The 11,676-nt window shown below is 41.2% G+C and overlaps 1 protein-coding gene across 1 annotated transcript; it reads left to right on the top strand.

The window, feature by feature from the left end:
- The first annotated feature begins 3,833 nt into the window (after positions 1 to 3,833).
- On the top strand, positions 3,834 to 11,548 carry LOC119718771 (proton-associated sugar transporter A-like). Its single transcript, XM_038188183.1, has 7 exons — positions 3,834 to 4,337; positions 5,587 to 6,110; positions 6,971 to 7,123; positions 8,016 to 8,612; positions 8,724 to 8,834; positions 9,606 to 9,814; positions 11,046 to 11,548. The coding sequence occupies exons 1-7, from the start codon at positions 4,333 to 4,335 to the stop codon at positions 11,304 to 11,306; spliced, it is 1,860 nt and encodes a 619-aa protein (XP_038044111.1). The 5' UTR covers positions 3,834 to 4,332; the 3' UTR covers positions 11,307 to 11,548.
- The last annotated feature ends 128 nt before the right edge of the window (positions 11,549 to 11,676 follow it).

The raw sequence follows: 11,676 nt of genomic DNA on the forward strand, positions 1-11,676 counted from the left end.
AAGTGGCCAGTTTGTTTAGAAAAAGGTAGATATTTGTGGCTTGTTCTGTTTAAACCAGACGCTTAGGTGCAGAGCTTGAAAAGAAGATACAATTAAAAATGATGAAGGCAAACTTTTTTTTTGTAGATTTTCGGTTTCCAGCAGATTTGTGATCCTAAATTTGTCAAAATTATACCGTAAAAATTTCAAGCCATAATTATTCCTATGAAGGTGATTTTTTTGGTCAGTGACTAAGCAGAGTTCAACTCTGGTAAAATGGTCAATCTTGAGTTCCTCTTATCTTGGAAAATTGTATATATTTCACTTCACTTTGTTTCAAGCGCAATACAGCTGGTGAAGGCAGTTCACACATATCCGGTTCGTTAGTAAAAACGTCATACACGCGCGCGCACCACTGATTACTAGCGCCCATTGGATAAACGCTTGAGGTGCGTTAGCTTCTGGTTCCATTTGTGCTATGCTACACCACGTGGTTGAATTGAGATAACGTCACACTAACGAACCGGATAGACTCTGTGCGTGAACTGGAGATAATGCTTTGTGACCACTTCCAAGACCCCTGTTGGGAGGGACACACTATACGCACACACACTAACTCGTGCGAGTATGACGCATATTTGCGTATCCGAATGTGCGCAAACCCGTAGCGTGTGCGCGCGAGGGTCAGGCGTTAGCAGAAATGCGTTCTGAAACCGAATTCCATTTTAGTCGACTTTAGTCACTTTGGATACATTTTGGTCCGACATGCCATCGGAGATGCAGCATAGCTGAAAAAATGTAAATGAGATATGACATTGTAGCAGTGAATCACCCTTGTAAATTTTCTGTCAGCGTTATAGAAAGAGTAGTCAGGGTTTTCAATAATGAAAACTGCATAGTTTAGATTAATCTAGACTTAGCTTTCTCTAACTATGCAATTAATAATCAATAAAAGTAAATACTCTTTTTGCATCACTGTGGTGTGTACAGTTGAATGTTGTGTAAGTTTCAACCAACATGTTGGACAACCAAATATAATTATTGAAAAACAAAAATGTAAAATGTCGTATTATAAGGGGATATTGAGTAGACGTAAACGAAAACTTGATCTGTTCTCAAAAGTCACAGCAAAAGTAAAGTTGACAGTACCGTAACTTTATCATCTTGAGAACCCAAAATTTATCACAAAAGTGAAGCTTATCTTTAGGGTTATGTGTTGTATTATTAAAGCAATATACATTTATTTTCATTGTTTAAAACATAACGAGCAGTACACGCACATCAGTTTTGCTTCACCTTGAGTTGTGTTATATTTTTAGTTGTGGACATAGAGGGCGCTGTTGCAGTTTTTTTAAACCATTAGTACTAAGGCATTGAAGTTGATGGGACAAGCAAGCCGTGTTTCCTAGATTAGCAAAATGCTACAAAAATTTGGCAATGTTCCAGCTGTGGCATCATTCAAAACAGCTTTGCTGTAGTTTGGGCCAATAGTATTTTTACATTATACAGTCGACTCTCGTTAGTACAAACTCTGTTAATACAAAATTCTGGTTACAACAAATATAAAGCCTTGGTCCCGACTGTGCATTTATGTGCACAATGAATGGGACTGATGTTCCTCTTAATACAAAATTCTGATATAACAAACAATTTGGCTAGGTCCAAACGAGTTTGTTATAACGAGACTCGACTGTAGTCAAACTTGACTGTTGTGTCCAAAAAAAAAGGAAGAATATACAGTTGCAGTATATGATTTTTTTTCTATTGATAGTTTTTTTTTCTTCTGTACAGTTGGTTTTCGTGTTGAAAAATATAATATATTATAGGCATTAGATTCTTTCCATTTCTGTTTCAGTTCAGCTTTAGTGTTGATTTAATATTCATATGAAACGACAACTCCTTTTACTATTTGGACTTAAAAACAACCTCCAAAAATTAACATGTGTGCTTTGAGACTTTTGCTTTGGTCTGCTTACTGATTTGTTTTCTTTAAACAATATATCATTTGCTTTCACTGTTAGTTTTTGTGTGATTACTGCATTTACTGTCTTTGATTACTGTCTTTGCATTGAGTTTTATTTTATTTCAGCTGTAAAATTTAATTAAAGTATCTTTGGGAGATCAAGTTTACCGTTTCCTCAATTTTGCCCAAGGTAACCATTTAGTTTCTGAAAGCATATTGTTCTTTGATAACTTTTAGATTTTTAAAAGAAATTTACACGATGTATACTCTTTTTTTTCTCAAATGGGTTTTGTTTAATCAAATTAAATTGTCCCATACTGTCTGCGTTGTTCCTCTCCCACCAAATATGAACATTTATCATTATATTTTAGATTAAAAATAGAACAAAATCTTGTATTTGTAATTAAAACTTCTCTATTAAAATAAGATTTGGTAAAATTTCTTCATATATTTAATTTGTACTGTTACCCAAACTATGATCTCTACAAAAAAAAATGTAGGACAAAAAAAGTCCATCACACATTCACTGTGCCTGTTCTCCGAAATTTATGCAAAAAAAGGTTGTAATATTGCAAGCACCTGATTACCAAAAAAAATATCAACCAGAAAAGTTTCCTTTTTTTCTATTAAGAATAGTTATTGTGATGATTTAGCTGTATAAAAAAAGTAATTCTAAGTCGAACTAATTATCTACTGTCAGTACCTAATAATAGTATAATGCTCCTTTTGTTTCATAATTATGCTGAAATACGCGATATTTATTAATTTGTTAATAAAAAAATATACTAATACTAATACAATTTTGTTGTAACTGAAGTTTTTGTTTTAGTCACCAAACGTTCGGTTCTCTCATCTTGTTTCCATCAAGTACAAAAGTCAGCATAAATGTTTTCCAGATCTTGAGAACTTGGGGCTTCAAAGGCCAATGAAAGTATATCTCCGTAGACCACTCAATTGTCCACTCTTTAGCGCGCATGCTTCAATGACTTTTTTTTAATTGATCGAATCATATTTTTTGGAAGGACGAAGATTTCACTTTTGCCAAAGGCCTTGCAAAGTTCGCCGAAGAGAGACAAATGAGAAAAATCGATTTATTGACGAATCATGACCCCGCGGAGAATTCAAGGACAAGAAGGTTACCATTGTCCTACAGACGACCCGTCATTTTTTGGAAGAGGAAAACCTCACACAATGCTTATGTTTACATGACGCGTAAAATGCCAAACAAAGGACACATTATTTTCCCCGTGGGGCGGCTCTGGAACTTTCGAAAAGCGATAACATAGGCCTAGGTCCAATTTCTTGGGAGACTGTACTAACGTCTTGCGAAAAAAAAACGTGCAAATCGAACAGTCGAAGGACGGACACGCCGAGTGAACAACGTCAGCAAAGAATCAGACATTGACTAATTGTCGATCGTTCGACATAACAGCTGGATCGAACGACCGCAGCATGATGGCATGAAGTAATCTACTGATGTTTGCGTCGAATGTGGCTGACCCGGTTACCGCCTCCATATACATGTAGTAATCACTAGGCTTGACGTCTGCGTCCAATCGATTTACGTCTTCGTAGCCGTTTTGACGTCTGCGTCGAATCGTTTGTGACGCCCGAACCGAATCTCTTGACGTATCAATTTACGTCCTCGGTGAGAATCGTTTTGACGTCTGCGTCGAATCGTTTGACGCCTGCACCGAATCCTTTGACGTTTGTACCAAATCATTTGACGTCTGAAGCAAATCTTTTGACGTCTGCGTCGAATCGACTGCACCGCACCGTTTGATATACATCTGCATCGAATGGATTGTTGCCGTCTGCCTCGAATGGATTTTATCGGTCATTTACGAAGAAGGCCGATCATGCGTTCTGCGATTCGGGGCTTAAAACCGAATAGAAGCTGGAAACGAAATTCGATTCGGTAGGGCCCGAAAAGCCCCGAGGAATGGTGAGGTTCAAACGGTGTCACTGTCACGTATGAACCACGTTGCCGCGGCGTGCAACCATCTGCCAGAGTGCCACGTGCACTGATGACTTGTACAGGTGTATTTTCTAACGGCTTACCGTTACATTCTAATAAGCTCACAGGTTAGGCAATTCTATTGACAAAGGCCGGAGAGTGAGACACAACCGCTATCGTTATCGGGGGTTCGTTGACAAAGCCGAACCCAGCTCTATCTAAGCTCTATGGTTACCTTGAGACCAAGGTGGTTTCAGCGCAGTGGACCACATGGTCGCGAGGTGCTGACACCGGAGAAAACCTTGCACTTGCATGACTTGCAGTACCCACACCTCAGACGCCGCAGTGGTACCTGGTACCTGCTATTACTTTTAGACGAATTTCGTGCTGCTTACTTTCGGAAGATCAAAGAGAAGAGCTATAGAGTATAAGGATGAGGTAAGAATAAGAACCGAACTTTGCCTTTTTATTGTAGCGCTAGCAATGAAACAGTAAACAAAAAACTCATGGCGACCTCACTGGTTGAATTTCTGTTCACCTCCATGTATGTATATAGAAACTGCGAAAGTGCAAGTTTGATAAAAAGAACCTCATTGGAAAGAATGTTGCAACCTGACGCCACTAGCGCTTCAGCGGCATGTGTACAAAGTCTATAGAGAGTCATTTCATAACAAAATTGGGAATATTTTTCAGTCCCAGTCCCAGATTCATGTCTTGTCATCATTTTTGCAATGAATGACCTGCATTGAGATGATTATATGAAGCAAAAAGTGGCGTCAGGTTGCAACATTCTCTTCACATCTTTGTTGCAGTACATGCCTTGGGATTCCTGTGGGGATTCGAAGGTATAAGACCAAAAATATCAGTGTATGGTAGGACGTAGCTGTATATTTAAAATAGATATCTTTTATTTCCAGTTTTATCGCATAATAGTATGGAAACATGCATTGTCAGCCTGGTTAATAGTATTACTTGGGTCAATATTGGTCAAGACCCCATTGGTTTATACACAGTATGCCAGGATGTGAGATACAAACATTTTGACCATTGGTGACCTCTTAAATGGGAGGGTTCGTGTGCACTTTCAGGTAAATGTAACTGTCCCATTGCCCTTTCACAAATTAGGAAATAAGTGCCCTGAACTCAGGAAGGATAAGCTTAGCCAAAAATAAGAATCAGCTACAAGCCTAGGTGCTGCACATTGCAAACTTGCTTTTGGCCTAAAGTTGCTTTTATTTTTTTGCTGTTATTTTCTGCTTATTAGCAGCTTTGAAAAAAAAAATGTGCACACAGGGGTGGATCCAGGATTTTTTTGCGGGGGGGGGGGGGGGGGGGGTTCATCAGCAGAAAAGTCTTCAATGTAGACAGGTTTTTTTTCTTCGAACACTTGGCCAATTTTTTTAAATGAATTTCTATGAACAGACTTTTGCTTTAAAAGACTCTTGATTAAAAGCACTATGAAAATTAGGTTCTTTGAAAAATTGCTGATTATGGTAAGAGTAGACAAGGCATTTATTATTTTCCTTCATCAAATTTGGCCCCAGCTTGGAATTATTTAAACACAATTAGTAATTCACATGCTAAACCAAAGTTTGCATAGTGAGATATTTTGGGATGAGGAGCTTGTGAATTTAATTGGCCCTAATATATCAAATTTTTCGATTTGCTTTTATGTGTCTGCATACAGGACCAGAACTTGCTCGCGGACAAGGACCATTAGCACCTCGTCCCAGTCTTCCTACATCGATATTCCTTCCCCGGTTGGCCGCCGGATCCGCAACGAATCAATCCAAAGTCGTTGCTCCATCCAAGACCCCGCTCTCCTCCACGCCGGGGAGATAGTTCAACTCCTAGATGACGACTTCTCTACCTTAGACCCCGCCCAGCCCAAACGGCCGCTATGGCAGCTCGTCCTGCTGAACATGGTCGTCTTGGGGATCGAGTTCTGTTACGCTGTGGAGACGGCGCTGGTCACCCCCCTTTTGCTACAGATGGGCCTGCCCAAGTCGCTCTACAGTCTGACCTGGATTGTCAGCCCCACCCTGGGGTTCTTCCTGAACCCCCTGGTGGGGTCACTCAGTGACCGCTGTTCCTGTGCCTGGGGGAGGCGCCGGCCGTTCATTCTCGCCCTCTGTATTGGGATTGTCATCGGATTCACCCTGTTTCTTAATGGGAAGGATATTGGATTGCTTTCTGGAGATACTGTGAGCAGTGAGTATTAAGAACAGTGATTTGACCCCTTTCTCATTCAGCCTTTCCTATACAGACAAATACAGCAGTTGTTATGTTTCAGAAGATCAACTATTAAAAGGAATTTTTAAAAAGCTGACTTTTTCTTATAAAAAAGGAATTATACCGGTACTTTTTCTTAAAGGAGTCTTTGGATATCATTATTAACTGGAACCATTTTCTAATTAAGCCATACTTTCTTTTTTGAAAAATATATGAAATTTTTCTTGTTATGCCAGTTTTCATTACACATATTCCAAGGAAAATACTTGCTTTTTTGTGTCACCTGAACAAAGTTTTGGGAGACATTAACCAGTCCTAAATTCTGTATGATCGTAGACCCGTATGAATGTTCGGAATTCGGTAAAGTTTTTGAAAAAACTGTATAACTTCTACATGCTTTCATGGATTTTGATGAAACTTGCAGTGACCCTTGGGTGTGAAGACACAATTCTTCATCGGATTACTGAGGTCAAAGGTCATGTGGGGGTCATTAGAGGTCATTGTTCAGATATGCTTGAAATTGTTCTTTGTGTACAGAATTTGATGATTTTGATGTAATTTGCATGGAGTAATATGCATGGAGTGGTTATCACAACTCTTCCGAAATTGGAGGTCAAAGGTCATCTAGGGGTCATCTGAGGTCGTTTAAAAAAGCCCAAAATTTCACTTGTTGGTAAAAGTCAAGGACTTTTTGATAAACACGAACACATTTGAGAAGAGTTGCAGGTTTTTGGCACAAGACAATCATTTTGTTTTTATGAATTGTTTCTACTTGTTGACCATTCGCATTACTTTCAGAATATTGGCTGTCAATGTTTGATTTCTTCTGATGTTTCTAGACCATGCTATTGGGCTGATCATAACCATCGTTGGTGTGGTCATCCTTGACTTCTGCGCCGATTCCTGCGACAGTCCATCCAAGGCCTACATCATCGATGTCTGCAACCTTCAGGACTTGGACAGGGGGCTGAACATCAGGGCTGTCCTGGGGGGTAGGTTGACACACAGGGGGGCGGTTTCAGGGACAAAAGATGGAGATCATGTGATACTAATCGACCTCATGTATATTCATAAGTTAGCTCCTTATTCAAATTAATCAAATCAACATAATGATTTTGAAGTTAAAAATATATTCAGGCTTTCAAGCAGACCCAGGTGAAAAAGTAGGGGAACAGTTGGATCAAACTTTTGAAACTGAAAAAAAAGGACAAAAGTAGGCCTTTGGAGGACAAAATCAGGATATAAGTAGGACTTTTGTGGGCTTTCAGTAGCTTTTGTTGATACTCGTCCATGTTCACAGCATCATGAGCCTCATTTGGCATGCTCTGTACTCATAACACTTGTGCTCCATCCTCAACTAAGCTCTTAGAAGTACAGTTGCAGTACTCCTGCGCCCAAGCCCTTCATTGTGTGATTTACATATGACAGTGCGTAACACTTTTATGAAAAATATTCAGTGAGATTTAATTTTTCAGAGATGTAAGACAAAAAGGAGGAAAAAGTAGGAATTTCAAGAAAAGTAGAAAAAGTAGGAATACTTGAAGGCCTGTAAATTGCCTACTGTGTCACATAATGAGTGGTATTGTTTGTATTGTCCTATGACTATGGAATTAAAACAATGTGCTATTCATAATCAACAAGAATTTAAAACTATTAGTGATTTAGATGAGATATAAAACACGTAATATTTCTGAAGATGCCTTAAATATTCTTTATTCAGGGCAATTTCTAGGCTGAAGTTTCTGTCCAAGTTCAGGCAGGCTTGGACATGTTTTTGTGTAACCTAATGTTTAGTCAATTATGAGTGAATATCTGTGTTTAATTTACAAATGTTCAGACGTTGGTGAAACACAAACTTTGAAAATTATCATTTTTTCCGCAAAGGTCTTGGAGCGGGGGCTGGCTACATCTTCAACAGCATCGACTGGGAGAGCAACGCACTCGGCCAGATCCTAGGCAACCAGTCGCGTGTTGTCTTTGTCTTCACGTTTGCCATCTGCTCGCTGTGCTTCACGCTGACGCTCTTTAGCGTAAAAGAAAAACCACTGGTTGCCTGCAATGAGGACAGCAGCGACACATCCGAGTCGTCACAGTCGGGGAATGGTTACCAGGGATTGGAAGGCGGGGTCCCAAAGTCCATCCCCCAGAAGGAGCTGAGCTATGATTCCATGATTAAGACAAACTCGTCAGCGATCATGAGCCCCTCGCTGAACGACACGCTCTCTTCCAAGGAATCAAAGAGCTACTCTGGATCCAACGGAATGACCTCAAGTAACCCCTCATCTTCCCAACCTCAGAGCCCGGAGACGAGAGACCCCCAGCCCAATGAGGATTCAGTCTCAGTTGGGAGGCTTCTTCTATCTGTGGTGAAGATGCCCCGAGAGCTGAGATGGCTCTGTCTGAATCACTTCCTTGGGTGGACAGGCCTTCTTGCTATTTTCCTCTTCTACACTGATTATGTTGGAGAGGTGGTTTATAAAGGTATGGGACTTCACGTTGACTCGCAAACTACATTTCGTCAATTTTGGAAAGCTGTGAGTTTTTTTAAAAAATCTACCAATCATTGTTTTGGTGATATTTTGTCTCACCCAGGTGACCCTACAGCTCCTGAGGGGTCAGAAGGTCGTCGCCTGTTTGAAGCAGGGGTCAAGATGGGGTCATGGGGAATGGTTGTATTCTCAGCGTCAGTCGTCATTTCTGCAGGTAAGCAGGTTGGATTTCAACAAAGTTGTTTTGACATCGGACCAGCGTGCAATTCATTAGCCTGACTAGCAGGGTAATAAAAAGACCTTGAGAACCATGGGTATGGTACCCATTTTGTGGGTATGGTACCCATTTTGTGGGTATGGTACCCATTTTGTGGGTATGGTACCCATTTTGTGGGTATGGTACCCATTTTGTGGGTATGGTACCCATTTTGTGGGTATGGTACCCATTTCATGGGTATGGTACCCATTTTATGGGCATGGTAACCATTTCAAGGGTATGGTACCCATTTTTATGGTACCCATTTTATGGGAACTTGAATGAGAAGTACCTATTGTAGTGGTGGAAGCTGGCCAGTGCAGCATCTTTTTGAACCTATCACGCAAAGGGGTATGGAAAAGTCCAAATACAATGTACATGAATGAAACTTTGCGTAAATCTTCAAAAACTAAACAATGTTCATATATTTAAATTCACCGAAATAAATCACTGTTAAATTGATTAAAAGTAGAACACTGCTATATCAAAAATATGGCCAAACAAACATCCTCATTGGCTGTTGAGTTTCGTGTACAATTATAATGAGCATTGGGGGGGGGGGGGGGCGGAAATGGCACTGTTACATAGAGATGACTTCTATACTGAAAAACCTTTAATTGACCCATTGTGTTCATTTTAGTAACACTCTACTGTACTCTGAAACTTCCATCAATCTCCGACTTGATTTTCTCGTAGCCTCTGAGTGATAAATCTCTTTTTTTTGTCCAGTTGTCTTGGACAAATTGTCCACCTACATCTCTACCCGTACGGCCTACGTCTGGGGCCAGACGGCGTTTGCCGTTGGCACCGGCTGCATGGCCATCTTGAGCCACAGCGTCCCCGCGACCCTAGCCCTCAACGCGACCTCGGGGCTCATGTTCGCGACAGTCACCACGCTGCCCTTCGGCATCGTGGCCGACTACCACCAAAGCTACCAGGTAATGTGAAAGACCGTTTATGAATGCCGAGAGAAATGGTAGAGAAATGAAAATTTGGCCTTTACCTGAACGCAGAATTAAGCCTAACTCTTCCAGATCTTTCCAAATTCATGATGAAGTTGGATTTTGCTGGATTGAGGAAGTTACAGCCAAGCTACTATTACTTAAAGAGGTTGTGGAATGCTCGAAGACATTTCCGTCATTTTTTGGGTATATGTAGCCTAAGGTGTGATGAAATAAAAACGTTTCTGTCATGAAATGAGTACAAAGGGTACTTTTGAGAGCTATTTTCCAGGTCCCGTTTCGACCCGAACGTGCAATTTGTGTAAAAGTCGTCGCTGCTGGCAGCAAACAAAACACAGTAAATCGTGATGTAATAAACAGGACTTGTTGATGCTACTCTGCATCGGGAGTCCTGTTTATTACGTCACGATTTACTGTGTTTTGTTTGCTGCCCGCAACGACGATTTTTACACAAATTGCACGTTCGGGTCGAAACAGGCATGACAGGACTTGAAAAACAGCTCTCAAAAGTACCTTTTGTACTCATTTTATGACAGAAACAACAGTCGTTTTTATTTCATCACACCTTAGGCTACATATACCCGAAAAATGACGGAAATGTCCTCGAGCATTCCACAACCTCTTTAAATAGACATACCCTAACCTGATGCACTCCTACCTCCACTTAGACTTTGAGATGAAAAACGGTGTCATATTGTTTTAAACTATGACCAAACTTTTTTGAGTGCCCAACCAGAAGCAGGGACCCCACTTGTCCTGCACCCCCCCCCCCCACTTGCAAACTGTAAACCTCTTTATGCCACTTTGTGTAACTATCTCTGATTAGCAGGCATTCTACGTAAGTTTAGTCCAACTCCTGTAAACTTGTAGTTTTCAGTTGAACTTGCTAAAAGGTGGTTCTTGGTTCAGATCCATGCACCATCATGCTTACGGGCGTTTCAATACACTTTCACGGTATTGGTCATTACGTCCTAAATCTGAAGTGAGGTACCCGCTGTGTATCAGATTCGAACAGGCCAGCCGACCCCGGCAAGCTTGATTGTCGAGTGGTTAAAACATCAGCTCGAATAGGCAGGAGGTCGTGGGTTCGAGTCCCACCCAAGTAGACTCGAGATTTTTTCTCATCAGCTATCAGACTGCTTATAAAATTATGCCAGTAAAGGGCAAAACCCAAATGTTTGAAATTCATGATTTTTTTGTCTGACAGACCATGCAGGACAGCGATCGATCGCAGCGTGGCCTGGGCACCGACGTGGCCTGCCTCAGCAGCGTCAACTTCCTGGCTCAGATCGTGGTCTCTGCGCTCCTAGGTCTCATCATCACTGCCGTGGGCTCCAAGCTCGCGATCGTCATCTTCGCCAGCGGTGCGGCCTTCCTTGCGGCGCTTGTCTCGGCCGTGTTTGTCGTTTACGACGTGAAGAAGAGGGAACGGGGTTCAGTCGCCGAACGGCAACCACTCATAACCTAAAACTGTGCTTATTTCAGTTTATCCTTAACTAGCTATTTAGGCCACAACTGGAATACAAGACTACGGCTTGCATTTATACACGCGCCTATGGAAGCGGCTGCAGCCACTTTCCATAGAAATGTGTGTAACGGCTAGCCATAGCCAAGTCATTCGGGCGTGTCCTTAGACTCTTTTCAAGCTACTCTCAGCAGCTGCAGCTGTTAATATTTTATGCAACATTCCAAACAAGCACTACACATTTGCAGACTTGCTCCAATGTATAGGTCTCTCTCAATTGCCGTCATTTCCTACAGACCATCCACGTGCATCGGCATTTTGAGCATCAACTTGCATAACGCGTATCGGCTGCGTCGTATTTTGAACACATTCC

The sequence above is a fragment of the Patiria miniata genome, unplaced genomic scaffold (assembly GCF_015706575.1).
Source record: "Patiria miniata isolate m_02_andy unplaced genomic scaffold, ASM1570657v1 HiC_scaffold_7, whole genome shotgun sequence".
NCBI classification, from domain to species: Eukaryota; Metazoa; Echinodermata; class Asteroidea; order Valvatida; family Asterinidae; genus Patiria; species Patiria miniata.